The following is a 12,435-nucleotide window of genomic DNA, read 5'->3' on the forward strand; positions in this document are numbered from 1 at the left end:
TTTTTTTTTCAGGAGAGAAAGGACTGTAAGATATCAACAAGAAGATTTGCCTGTGGCTGAGAATAGAGAGGGGATTCAGAAGTAGGAGGCTAACTGTAATCTTGCTCAGAAATTTTTGTGATGTGAGCACACACAGCAAAGGATAACGCACGTAGATACAAGAAGCAAATACAGTAGCCACCCAAACATTAAACAGTTTACATCAGTGTCACTGATGGTAGGAGAAGAATACAGATTTGTTATTAGATGAATACATCTCCCTGCCTTCCCTATGCTCCAATGCTCCCCATGCAAAGACTTCTTTATATGGGACTTGTCAGTGATCAAAGGCCAAACAAGTAGTAAGTAATGCAAGTAATATAGGTAGTATAAGTAATATAAGTAGTAATAATAATAATAGTAATACATTTTCAAAGTCCTGTAATGTACATATTTTTACAATATAATGGAGCTGTGGTTAAGAGAAGTTTATGTTCAAGACCAGTACTGACAGAGAACAGATCACAGCAATTCAATTGTACATCATTTTTCCATGTCTTTTTTCCTTTCAATAGGTGGTGAGATCTGCTGAAGAAGCTGCTTCCATGCTGGCTACTTCCATTAGCCCAGATCAGTGCATCAAAGTTCTTTGTCCAATTATTCAAACTGCAGATTACCCCATTAATCTGGCTGCAATCAAAATGCAGACGAAAGTCATTGAGAGAGTATCTAAAGAAACTCTTACTCAGCTTTTACCAGAGATTGTGCCAGGTCTAATACAGGTAAAACAAAGAAACAAACAAAAACCCTCTGCATATAAAAGAATTGCAATTATATATATGTATTTTTTTTTCAAGCAGTACCGCCTGGTTCTCATGAAAGATTTTTTGTTTTAGCTGATGGCTGCTTTGACCCAAAATAACTCATAGTGGGAACAATCTTTGAGATTGTCAACTAGTTGAATTGTAATTGTTGTTAGGACTCAAAATCTAGTTCTGATTGTTTGTTCTGAAATTGGACATGTTGTATGTATATATAACTGTAGGGTTTTATAACCTGGGATTTGGGGGAGGCAAGTGGAAAAAAGCAGTTAACTGGGGTAAGTTTAATAAGATAAGAATATCAGAGGTTTCTGTTTCTTTGTCCATTTTTAATTATATCCCACCTTATAACAAGACAAAATACATTAATTTACATGTGCTGGATGAAGACTTCAGAATTCGACAGCTGTGTTCTGCAGATTTCTGTCTTTATTGCTTGTGGTCAAGTCACACATCTGCAGGAAGGTAGAGGCAGTGCAGGGGCCTTCTGAGAGGAGGGTGTGAGACAGGCATGAGAAACAAAAAGCATTAAATAACGGGGTGAGAGATAAGAAAAGAATCTTTCCCTGCTAAGAAGTAGGTTCTTTCAGAGTATGGAAGTGATAAGTTTAATAGTCTTCTGCTTTAAATAAACGTGTATAATCCAGAACAGTTTTCCTTGTGTTCTTCCTTAATGCATTTCAATCCAGAGCATGACAGCAGCTCTGTTTTCAACATAAATTATGAACAAGAATGTGTAAGGTTTTATCAGTATGGAAAATAACTGTCAAAACAGCCTGCCTTTTAAGTGCATGCTCTGTATTTGCTTTTTTTTTTTTTCCTTGGAATGCTTCAATGGGCTCCTTTAACATTCACATAATGTAGATTTTAATGTATTTATTATAAGAAGAAGTAAACAGCTTTCTGAGGCTTTTTAATCATTAACTGATAAGCTATTAATGTTAATTTTATTGCTTTCTAGGGCTATGATAATTCAGAGAGTAGTGTTCGTAAGGCATGTGTTTTCTGCCTTGTTGCCATTCATGCAGTAATTGGTGATGAACTAAAACCACATCTCAGTCAACTCACTGGCAGTAAAGTAAGTAAAAGATTACAATTAAATATATCTTGGATCATAATTGCATGTACACATTTGTATTTCCATTGCAATTACCAGAAAGTTTCATAAAAGTATGTATCTGAATGAAACTTCCAGGGCTTATGAAGCTCTCAGAAGATCAATGTAACTTTGGCATAAAAGGTTCAAAACTAGGAATCCATAGATCTGTAAATACTTAGGGACTTGCACAAACTTCAGCAATGTAAAAAATAAGTTGTTTCTTGCTGCTATTTAGTAGATCTAGTTGCATACTGTCAGTGGCTGAAAAAAAAGTTAGAAAATATATTTTTAACATTTTGAACATTCTTGAGTACACTGTCAGACTTATTATTCTGAAATAGTGATAATGGCTATATTCAGCGTGGGTTTTTCTACCTGTGTTTCTTGTCATATTTTTATGCAGTTGGAAAGCATTAAATGTCAAGTGCAAATGTTATATTCCACAGTTTATTTTCCCTCCTTATTGTTTTGCATTCATTAGACCTTTCAGTATCACGAATTTGGGGGCAGGGGAAACCCTTTGTTCCTTTTTGGTTCAGGAAGGTTAGGGTTTTATTGACATCTTGTACATACTGTTGTTTACATGCAAACAGGTGTTTTGAGAGTCTGTCCTTGGGAATAAAACGGGACAATTAATTTTGTGTATCTTTGCATAAGACAGTTGCATCTTAAGAATACTCTCTGGCAGTGATGGCACTGAGTGTATTTCTAGGCAGTACTGGAAGATTTAGTAGGTACAAGAAAATCAAATGTAACTAGAGGCTTAAAACCTCAACATTCGCCTAAGGTAGTTTTTTTTCCTCCTTCATTTCAGAACAGCATTGTAATTCGGGGAAAATAATCCACCCATTTGAATTTAGCTAACTTAGATCACTTTATTTACATCCCTAATGATGCTTGACCTGTTTCCTTGTGAGAAATTTTGCTGTGTTTAATATTTTTATTGTTAAGTATGTTACCTTCCAGTTAATTATGTAACATAAACCATTTTTTTCCTGAAAGCAAAATTAATGTTTACTTTGGTGTGTCATTCCTGTAGTGTGTACAGTTTGTAAATACTAACTAAAGCAAATTTCTGGCTTAAATTTGCAGATGAAATTACTGAACCTTTACATCAAGCGTGCACAAACAGGCTCTGGACCAGGGGATGCAACAGCAGATATGTCTGGACAAAGCTAATGAAGCTGACAGGAGTTAACCGGGTCTCTTAAAGCAAGGGCCAGGCCCTCTTCAAGTGCAAGGAAAAATCTTACGACATTTGGAACCATTTTTTTTTCTCATTTTCCTCCCTTTTTTTTCTTTAACCATTGGCTGTCTTCAGCCTGCATGTGACTGTTGCAATAGAATGATTCCAAATCCAAGGAAAAAACAGTATTAACATCGTTGATCAAAGCAAAATAAAATTTATAAATAATCTAATAACATCATTTATCCTGTTCACAATCCTCTGTGTCTTCCCGTTAACTTTTGCCAGTGTTACTGTATTAAAAACATTTTTTACCCTAATTAAACAGGTATGCTTTAAGCTTCAGAAGTTAAAATATAAGTTCCACTGCTTTTACTCAGCTGCAGATAACATTGTTTTTATTGCTGTTTTGTTTGAGTATCATGTCCTTCACTAGAAACAAGAAGTGATGTGAAACAAGGCAGAACTAGTCTGAACTGCAGTGAGACTCGGTCACTGTTGGTGGTTCATCATCTTATTTACGGCTTGTTCAGGATATTCTGGAGATTGAGAAATATGCCTATAAAAAAGCTGGCTTGATCCAGTTCTGTAAAAGTGATGTTGTTCATTGGTTGTATGTTTGTTGCATAAATAAGAATTTAGTGTGCGCAGCAGAGGGCTGGTACAACCAGTACCTCTTAGTGTGGAAGACAGCCCTTTCAGGGTAGCACTGCCAACCCAGTGATAGTGTGGCAGTCCGCTTTTTAGCAGCGGAGTTAATGGTCACTTGATGGACGTGAACCATCCTTGTCACCTTTCGTTCTTCAAGCAGGATGCTTCAGAATGGAGTGCTCTGCCCAAGCATGCTCAGTATGTATTTATCTATCACTAGAATGTTTCCTTTCAACCTAATTGCTGGAACCAGTAGTCGTGTATTGTAACTCACATGGGATTTTATGACAATAGTGCAGAAGACTATTTATTTGTTACCTTCCTAAAAGCACCAAGATTTTCTGCATTGAATTTAAATAGGGGGGAATTTAAAAAGAGGGGAGGGGGAATAGTCATAAATGCTATGGATCTTGCCACCTTTTAATTTTAAAAATTATATATTTTGGATGAGGTGGGAAAGCTGCACCAGACTATTTGCATGGTTTTCTTGAATAGCATCCTCAAGACCCATCTGGATTAAGGTGTGGAAATATTTCCAGGGTTTGTTTTTCCATTTTTGAAAAAGAGTTAGTTTATTGTGAATAATGGTTCTTTGTATTTATGAACTTAATAATGGAAAGAGAGCAAGGATCGAGTAAATGTGTCCCTCAATGTTGTCTTTTTTCTTTTCTTTTTTTTTTTTTTTATTGTCTTGGATATAAGCAACAAGTTAATTAACTGAGAACTGGGATGAAGTAGAACCCTTCCCAGAAATGGTGGTAATTTTTTTCCCTAGCTTCTTTTCCCTTTGACTGTTGTGTTATCTAGTTGTAGGAAGTGTATCATGATAAGAGAGAAAATAGTAGTGCCAAGGATGATGATCTATACTAGGCTAAAATTCTCTCTACCTCTTCAGTGAGCTGCTGCTTATAGCACCCAGTAGAAGAACTATCTACAAGATTTTTTTTTTCCCCAAATTATGACTTAATGCATATTCAAAACTCTATTCTTCAACATGAAGCCAAATATTATAAGAAACTAATTATAAGCTTTATTTGCTAGGTATCCTGAAAAACAAAACTGAATAAAAATTGTCAGATGCTTGTAGTTACACAAAAGATTGTTTTCACTTAAGATTGAAGTGAATCTGATAGAAAAAGCTGAGATGTTGTTAAAGAAGCAGTGCCATTGCAGAGATTTATTTGGAGGAAAAGTTATAGAAATATATGGGAAGAGCAGGAAAAAAAAAGAGACTGTCGTAAGTCATCACTAGCCCTTTTTAACACCTACACCAGGAAGATAGCATCTCCTCTTTCTTTCCTCTGTTATGTGTAACATTTCTTGTTGTTTTCTACTGTTTAATTGCATTGTGTATTTATAGTTCTATGCTTACCATTGTGCATATACTGGCAATAAAATGTACATAACATTACTTTAAAAAAAAAAAATAATGTATACATTCTGGTTTTCTGTTTCATTTGATCACACGCTACAAGAAAGATTATAAAGGTGACAGAAACAAGATTGGTTTTAAAACAATAATCTTCATGTTTTGTGTGTCCAAATGATGTTCCTTTAGATACTCTGTTAGTAAATTGACTTAGCATTTGAGAATATGGTGTGAATATAGGTATGCTAGACAAAAATGGTTTTTGGAAGTTGCATATTATCTTTAATGGACACCACGTTTCCTTCATTTCAGCAGGCTTCTTGTTTACTATTTCATTTATTTGTACACTATTGCATTGCTTGCATTTTATTTTTTTTAATATGTCACATATTTTTAGTTAAAGATCTTGTAGTTTACATTTTGATTACACATCAGAACATTTAAAAAAAAGCACACACTTTCTAAGTTTAGTAGTTCCATATATTATTCCTGCTTTTTCTATAGGTAATATTTATTTCAAATGATCATTTCACAATGACTTTGCTCTGTCATCTTTTTGAAGATGTTATTTCATACTGAAAAATAAGTTTATTGAAACATACCATATATATTCTGGATGAACATAACTTTTTATCTGTAAAAAAAAAAATGTTGGTAAGAAAAAAATGTTTTTTTCCCCTATGACTGAAAAATTTTGTTCCAGGGGGAGGAGAGGAGATATTTTCACAAAGTTTGTCCCTCAGTTATGCTTCTAAGACATCTTTAAACGTTCTAAGTGTGATATCCCATGTACTGAAAATCTAAATGCAATATATTTAAATGAATATTTTAGTTACAATACAACTAGTTCTGTTTCCAACAAAGATGGGACCACTGTATGTGGATAGAACGTGTTTGTATTACATGAAGCCAGAAGAATTTGCAACAAAATGTTCTCCACTGCGGCCAGTTACCAGATTCACCGCATTGTTTTTTGCCTTCATTTCCTATACCCCAAATAGACAATAGCTCAATTAAAATTGAGCTATGATTAGTCATGCCTTATGTTTGTACTGGAGGTGGTTTATCTTAAAAAAAAAAAAAAAAAAAAAAAAAAAAAAAAGGCATAAAGACCTGTGAAAAAATTAGGACAATTAGTATTGTTCTTTTTCAAAAAGGCTGTCTTAATATTCTGTAATGATAGATCATTGCAATGGTTTGTGTACTGAAATGTGATTCTTAAAGGCTGGTTTCAGGCTTTAAAAAAAAAAGGAAAGAAAACTATATGCAGAATCAGAATAGGAAATGCACATCTTGAATGTCTTGGACTTGGATGTCATTTGCTTTAGATAATTTTGGGTAACATCTGTTCAGCTGAAATTGGGATAGTAAATGTAAATTGGAAGAGAATTGATCATGTAAATTTTCCTGAGTTTGGTTGCTTGTTTGTTTTTAAAGATAAAGACTGGAACAGATTGAGTCATGTTTATTATTTGTGGTCTGAGTTCCAGAGTGAAAAGAACACACACTTTTATCCTTAAATACTTGTACATTCTTAGCATCTTAAATGTTTAAATGTTCGAGTAAATTCACAAACTCATCAATGTAGAAAGTGTTTAGAGATTCAAGGCCTGACGTGCTCACAGTTAATTGTCAGCAAAAGAATTCAGATTTTGAATATATCATTGTCCCTTTGAAAATAATCATAAAAGATAAAATGAGGAATAAATGTGAATTATGCTACAGTTAATCCCTCTGACAGGTTAGAAAGTATGGTTTGGTTGGCTGTGCTAGGCTGAGATTTAGCAAACAGAAGCATGGAATACAGTAAAAATAAGATGAGGATAGATAGGCAGTTTGGGAACGGGAGGATTATCTGGAGAAATAAAACATGCTTTTTCCCAACTGAACTGGTAAACTGATTAATATTAGTATTCATACTATGTTCTCTAAAGAAAACTTCTTACATTGTTCCCATCTAAATTTTGTAATCATGCCTTCTGCATTTGTAGAAGCATGTGCTTTTAAGTATGTATCTTATATAACAAATATTCTCTTAAGTGAATCTTTGTTGTTAGAACATGGATGGTTTTCAGTAATTTGGGAAGTTTGGGAAGTTGTGGTAGTCTGGCAAGTGCAAAAAAAAAAAAAAAAAACTGAACTTAATTTGCCTTTTTTCTATACATCTTGTTTACCCATGTATACTGAAATATTTTAAGACTTCAGGGTTCCCAGACTGTGCAGCTTGGGTTACCCCCAACTACTGAAGTTGCGTCATTTATCAATAGGATTTTAGGGTAATGAGCATGTTTACTTAGAATTACATACTATGACTCAGACACAATCACAACTTCATTTGTAAATGGCTGTTAAACAGTAACTCTTGGAAACTTTGAAATGCTATTTGGCAAGCAGTCTTGAATAACATGACTTCTATCAAAAATGAAATTAATGATGTATTTTAAGCAGATGCAAGTGATCCTGATAAAGCATATTTTGAGGGAGTAAGATTGAGAATAATGCTGGGTAGAGATATATGGGAAATACCTTTCTTCAGTGGAAAAAACAGCATTATCTACATGAGATATCGAGACATGTTACTATCACCAGGAGGTAGAAAGGTAATTAAACTTTATATTAGGCATCAAAGATTCATAAGTCTTTCATTTTATTTTGCTTCCTTTTCTAGATCTTGCTTTTATCCACCAACAGAAATCTTCGTACCTCCATAAACTCCTACTGAAATCAATACTCCAGTCAGCTCTGTTAACTGTGTCAAGATCAGTTCAAAGGTTGCCCCTGTCTTGCCAAGGAGGATATATACCAGTAAAAACAAAAATGTACATGTACATCAGGCAGCAGACAGACATCAAAAGTCAACTAGGCTGATTAGTAGGTATTCCCTCACAATCCTTTCATCTCTGTCTGTTGCAGACAAATCAGACTGGGGAATGATCTCAGACTGGTTCTCTGGCAGCACTCTGGGATCAGAAACTTATGCCAGAGATGTTGGCTAAGGTCAATGTCCCAGGCCTTGAGTGACCCCCTTTATGGGGGGTGAGGATGACTAAAAAAAGACATCTAGTATCTAGTTTATTAAGTATCTAGTATATATCTTTATACTATATGCGTTTAGATTGATATTTATATCTAGTATGTGTTAAAATTTCAGGGAAGATGAGGAAAAACTAATTTTAACTTGATTTAAATAGTTGAAATACATGTTTGTGTCTGTGGGGGAACTGGATATGTCTGTTTCAATTGAAGATTAGCATGTTTTAAATTGCTTGTAGCACACTGCTAGAAAACGTTAGACCTGGCTGGGTACCACAGATTCCTCAGGTAGAAGGGATCCTGTCCATTAGGAATTAGAAGGAGCTGAACCATCTCTTCTGTGCATGGTGTCAGATCACGTAGCAAGCTGGCATTGCCACAGCAGTCTTCAAATCCAAATACTAGTATTTCAAGCAGAACTAAAAGTCATCACTTGACAGCAAAAACTTTCTTGAAAAAAAGATCCTCAGAATATATCCGTAGTCTGTGAGATTACGATGTTTTATGTGGTGCTGAATTTAATTTTTTCATGCAGTGTTGTCTGTGGAATATTTTTTTTACTTGCCAAAAACAAATATCAAGGAGGACATTCTGCATATGTAAACAATTTTAATAAAATTGTCATTTGCTGTAGTTCACAGAAGGGTAGTCACAAAGTTAAGTGAGGACACCAATTGCTCTCTCTCTCTATATATAAAAAAAAAAAAAGATTACTGAGGCATCATTTGATTTGCTACTTAGATGTCAGTTTGGATGCTGCTCATGGAAAAATCCAATAAAACTTTTCAGGCACCGTATGTTGAAGTACTTAGCACAGATACACCTGTTAGTAAAACATTAGCCTCCCCACCTCAAATTTCAGCTTGGACCTTGCATGCTATACACAAGCCTTGAAGCAAGAGATGTTTTAAATAAATAGTCTCTTGTTGTTTGTGTATACAATGCTCCTTTGCTGAAACCTGCTTAGTACTTATGGGGCAGATTATAAACCAAGAAACAAAAATAACCCCTTAACAATAAACAGTACAGTGCTAAAAACTCACCTTATTTGTCCCCAAACTTGCACAACTAGGTAACTACATACCTTTATGTCTAGAGGTTAGTCAAGGGCAGCAGGTGTGGGTGTGGGGAATACACAGTACTTCACAAAGCAAAATGCCGGAATTGAATGTGGGAAGTTAGCCTGATGTAAAAAAAAAAAATGAAGTTATACTGTAGTTGAAATTTTATCCCCATATACTGCTTGCAAGGAAGATCAGTCAAAATACAAGACCATGAAGTACTAATTGCTGAGTGGATTTTTTTTTATGTTTAATTTCAGTTTTAATAGTAATGTTTTCTTAACACTTTCTGCATGCTCTGTCTAGTGCTTTCCTTACGAGGAACTCAAAGCTTCTATGAGTGAAGAATCAAGCCCCTTGCCAACCCATAGTAGGGGGAGAAAAGCAAATTTTCTACAAAAGAGGAAGGTAACCTGGTGAAATATACCTTGATTTGAGCCAGGTATTCTGAATTCCAGGCACTGTGTAGTATGCGTGATATCATGCTGCTATGTTAGCGTGTATTTATGTATTTTATATTTCAAGCTACAAATGCCTGCAATTGAATTGATGAAGAGGGACTCAGAAAGATGTCTTAAAAGATATGGTGGGATAGATAGTTTCAGGAAGTTGAGCTTCTTTGCAATGGCAAATGCCTACCTCCACCCAAGCCATCTTTCCTGATAAAATGTTTAAGTTGTATTTGTTGATGACCAAGGATTGAGGAAACGATGACTTTTGTGTTTCCAAAGCTGGAGGATGGTAGTGGCTTCTGCAAAGTAGGAGAAACTTGCAACAGTCACCTTTTAAACTGTGACGTGCCTACTTGTGCAACTGCACCATAAAGCCTTTTAAATATTAGAATATGCAACTCCAATTAAATGGACTGGTGTAGCTGTCACCCTACTGAATTAGCAACGTGTTTTTTTCATGACAGTCCACAAGCTTCAGTCTTGCTTTGCCTCTATGCCACCAGGAGCAGTGGTTGCAGTGGGGTACGATGGCCAGTAGTGGCAGCCACACAAAAGTTTGAAATAGTTTGCACACTCCGAGGGGTACCCTTAACACAGGCCTTGAACTTCCACATTTTAGAAGAAGCAGGGCCTTAGAAACTAAGCTGGACACAGTACATATGATCAGAATAGTCTTCATCATCACACCCTCTACTAATAAATACCTCTTCTCCTTGAGACAGCAGCTTCTTTAGATAGAAGCAGTGGCTCCGTTATTTTTAGTCAGTATAAGCATAACTCTTGAAAAATCAAATGAAGCTGACACTGAATGGGCACATTTGTTGTGATGCTCCTGTTGTGTTTTTCTGATTAAGCTCCTGCTCACTGTCTGCCCTCAAACAGCCTAAACCCAGGCCTGCAGCCTAATCTGCACCTGCCAGCCTGGACTCCCATTACAGCATTAGTTATTTTCAGCCACAACAGGCTGTCTTGAGGTCAGTACAGATCTAGAACTTCTGATATGTCGTGTTTGTGTTATTATTTGTGTTTCCACATACATTTTGCTAAATCAACATCTGTCAAAAAAAGCAACAGACTAATTTTGGGGGGAATAAAGTGCCTGATGATTCAAAGCCACGCGTACCCTTTGGGGTACAGTTAGAAGTGGGAGCCACCCTGCTACGGACTCAAAGTCCTTCAAGATAAGGAGAACTTCTGTTAGTACTCTTTCCTTTCAAGAGAAATACAAGTCACAGAACAAAACAGGTGCCCTCTTGTGAGAGGTCATGGGAAGCTCACAACATCCCCAATGGAAGATTGTGAATGTTTCTGGAATGTGTAATCCTTACTAATAATCAGTGCAAAGGGAAAATGAGGCTTCCAAATAAAATGTGCTGTACGCATGTAACACACAGTGATTGTGTTTTACAACTTGACGATAGATGAAGCAAACTGAATACCAGGATATCTACTGTTTCTGAAGTCAAATTTAATTATTAGAAAATGCAGAAGCGATCAGTGAAAACAGGAGTTTGTGCAGCCCTTTATACTTGTTCAAAGATGCTCGTTCACACACAGAGTTGTAAGTGGAAAAACTAACCTTGAAAATATTTATCCAGCTCTCATCCTTGCTGGAGAAAAGATCAACTCATGTATGCAAGTGCAACTGTGTCCTGAGAGCCCTCCTTGAGGTACCTTCATTCCTCATGGAGAACAATCTCAGAATCACCAAAACAGCAGTCACAATTCTTGTTATCTTTTCTAGACAGCATCACATGTGACTGTTTCTTTCTCTTCCTGTATTTACAGTTCCTCTTTTATTGTTATTCTTGTGTTTGCATCATGTTTGCATTGTTTGATGTTGAATAAAAATGGTAAGGTAAAAGGGGGAACTGCCTCATTATGAAAAAACAAAGAACTATCACCAAAAAGAGGAAAAACATAACTTATTTGTCTGAAGTATTTTGACTGCTGTTTATTGCTAGCCCTCTAATAATTCCTTTTATTTTTTCCCCAGAGCCTTGCTCCTTGTTATACTAATTTTCATATCGGAGTGTTTTCACAATATTGCAATAACTTCTTGAAGTATCTTTTATAGAATGAACTGCAGTGACCAAGCAATGCTGGGGGGGGGAGGGGGGGAGGAGGAGGAGGAGGAGATGTTAAAAAAAATAAAATAAAATAAAGGCAAACTATTACTATTTTTCAATAGTCCTTTCTATTTCAAGCAGAGTGGGCACCCTCTGCAGGTAACTATCTTCAGCTGCATTTTTTGGATGTGTGCCCTCAACTCTGAGTGCTAAAGTCTTAGCAGGATCAGTACTATTTTGTTTGTTTTAAAGTTCATACTACCATCCTAGCTGCAATCCTGGGCAAGCAAATGGCCGTGAGACATGGGTGCACCGAGCAGTTGGTTTGCATCTGAATATGATTTTTCCCCAGAGTGCGTGTGTGGCTGGGGGCATGAGGGGGAGTTGTAGTAAATATTTTCCTTGCAGTTTGACAGTGTTCTGTCGGTTTTTTATTTTGTATTTTTAATGACAAGAAAATAACTGTAAGGTATACTATATTGTAATCTGGCACTTGAACAGATGTACAGAATGAAAAGGTAAAAGGGATACAGTCTAAACACAGGTGCAAAACTATTTTGCTTGTCTTAAAGACATCAATGCATATTCCCCCTTCTTAATTTTTTAGCTCCAGTCATGCCTACACACATTGTTTTTTGTGTGCTTCAAGTGGACTGTGTGTAGAGAAAGCCGTCTGCCTCTCTGGGGCAGCAGTGCTGCGGAATTGCTCTTTCTC

The 12,435-nt window shown here is 36.0% G+C and overlaps 2 protein-coding genes across 44 annotated transcripts in view; both read left to right on the forward strand.

The window, feature by feature from the left end:
• The window catches only part of CLASP2 (cytoplasmic linker associated protein 2), a 170,537-nt gene extending 163,978 nt beyond the window's left edge, over window positions 1–6,559 (forward strand). For all 41 annotated transcript variants that reach the window (XM_072033163.1, XM_072033162.1, XM_072033147.1 and 38 more), the window contains 3 exons: window positions 555–761; window positions 1,762–1,878; window positions 2,992–6,559. In XM_072033163.1, the coding sequence (XP_071889264.1) occupies window positions 555–761; window positions 1,762–1,878; window positions 2,992–3,078 (411 nt within the window). In that variant the 3' untranslated portion in view covers window positions 3,079–6,559. The remainder of the gene's footprint in view (window positions 1–554; window positions 762–1,761; window positions 1,879–2,991) is intronic.
• Window positions 3,794–12,435, forward strand: part of UBP1 (upstream binding protein 1) — a 53,027-nt gene continuing 44,385 nt past the window's right edge. For all 3 annotated transcript variants that reach the window (XM_038174527.2, XM_038174528.2, XM_038174529.2), the window contains exon 1: window positions 3,794–3,934. In XM_038174527.2, coding sequence (XP_038030455.1) covers window positions 3,855–3,934 — 80 coding nt within the window. In that variant the 5' untranslated portion in view covers window positions 3,794–3,854. The remainder of the gene's footprint in view (window positions 3,935–12,435) is intronic.

This window comes from Anas platyrhynchos, chromosome 2 (assembly GCF_047663525.1).
Source record: "Anas platyrhynchos isolate ZD024472 breed Pekin duck chromosome 2, IASCAAS_PekinDuck_T2T, whole genome shotgun sequence".
Taxonomy (NCBI): domain Eukaryota; kingdom Metazoa; phylum Chordata; class Aves; order Anseriformes; family Anatidae; genus Anas; species Anas platyrhynchos.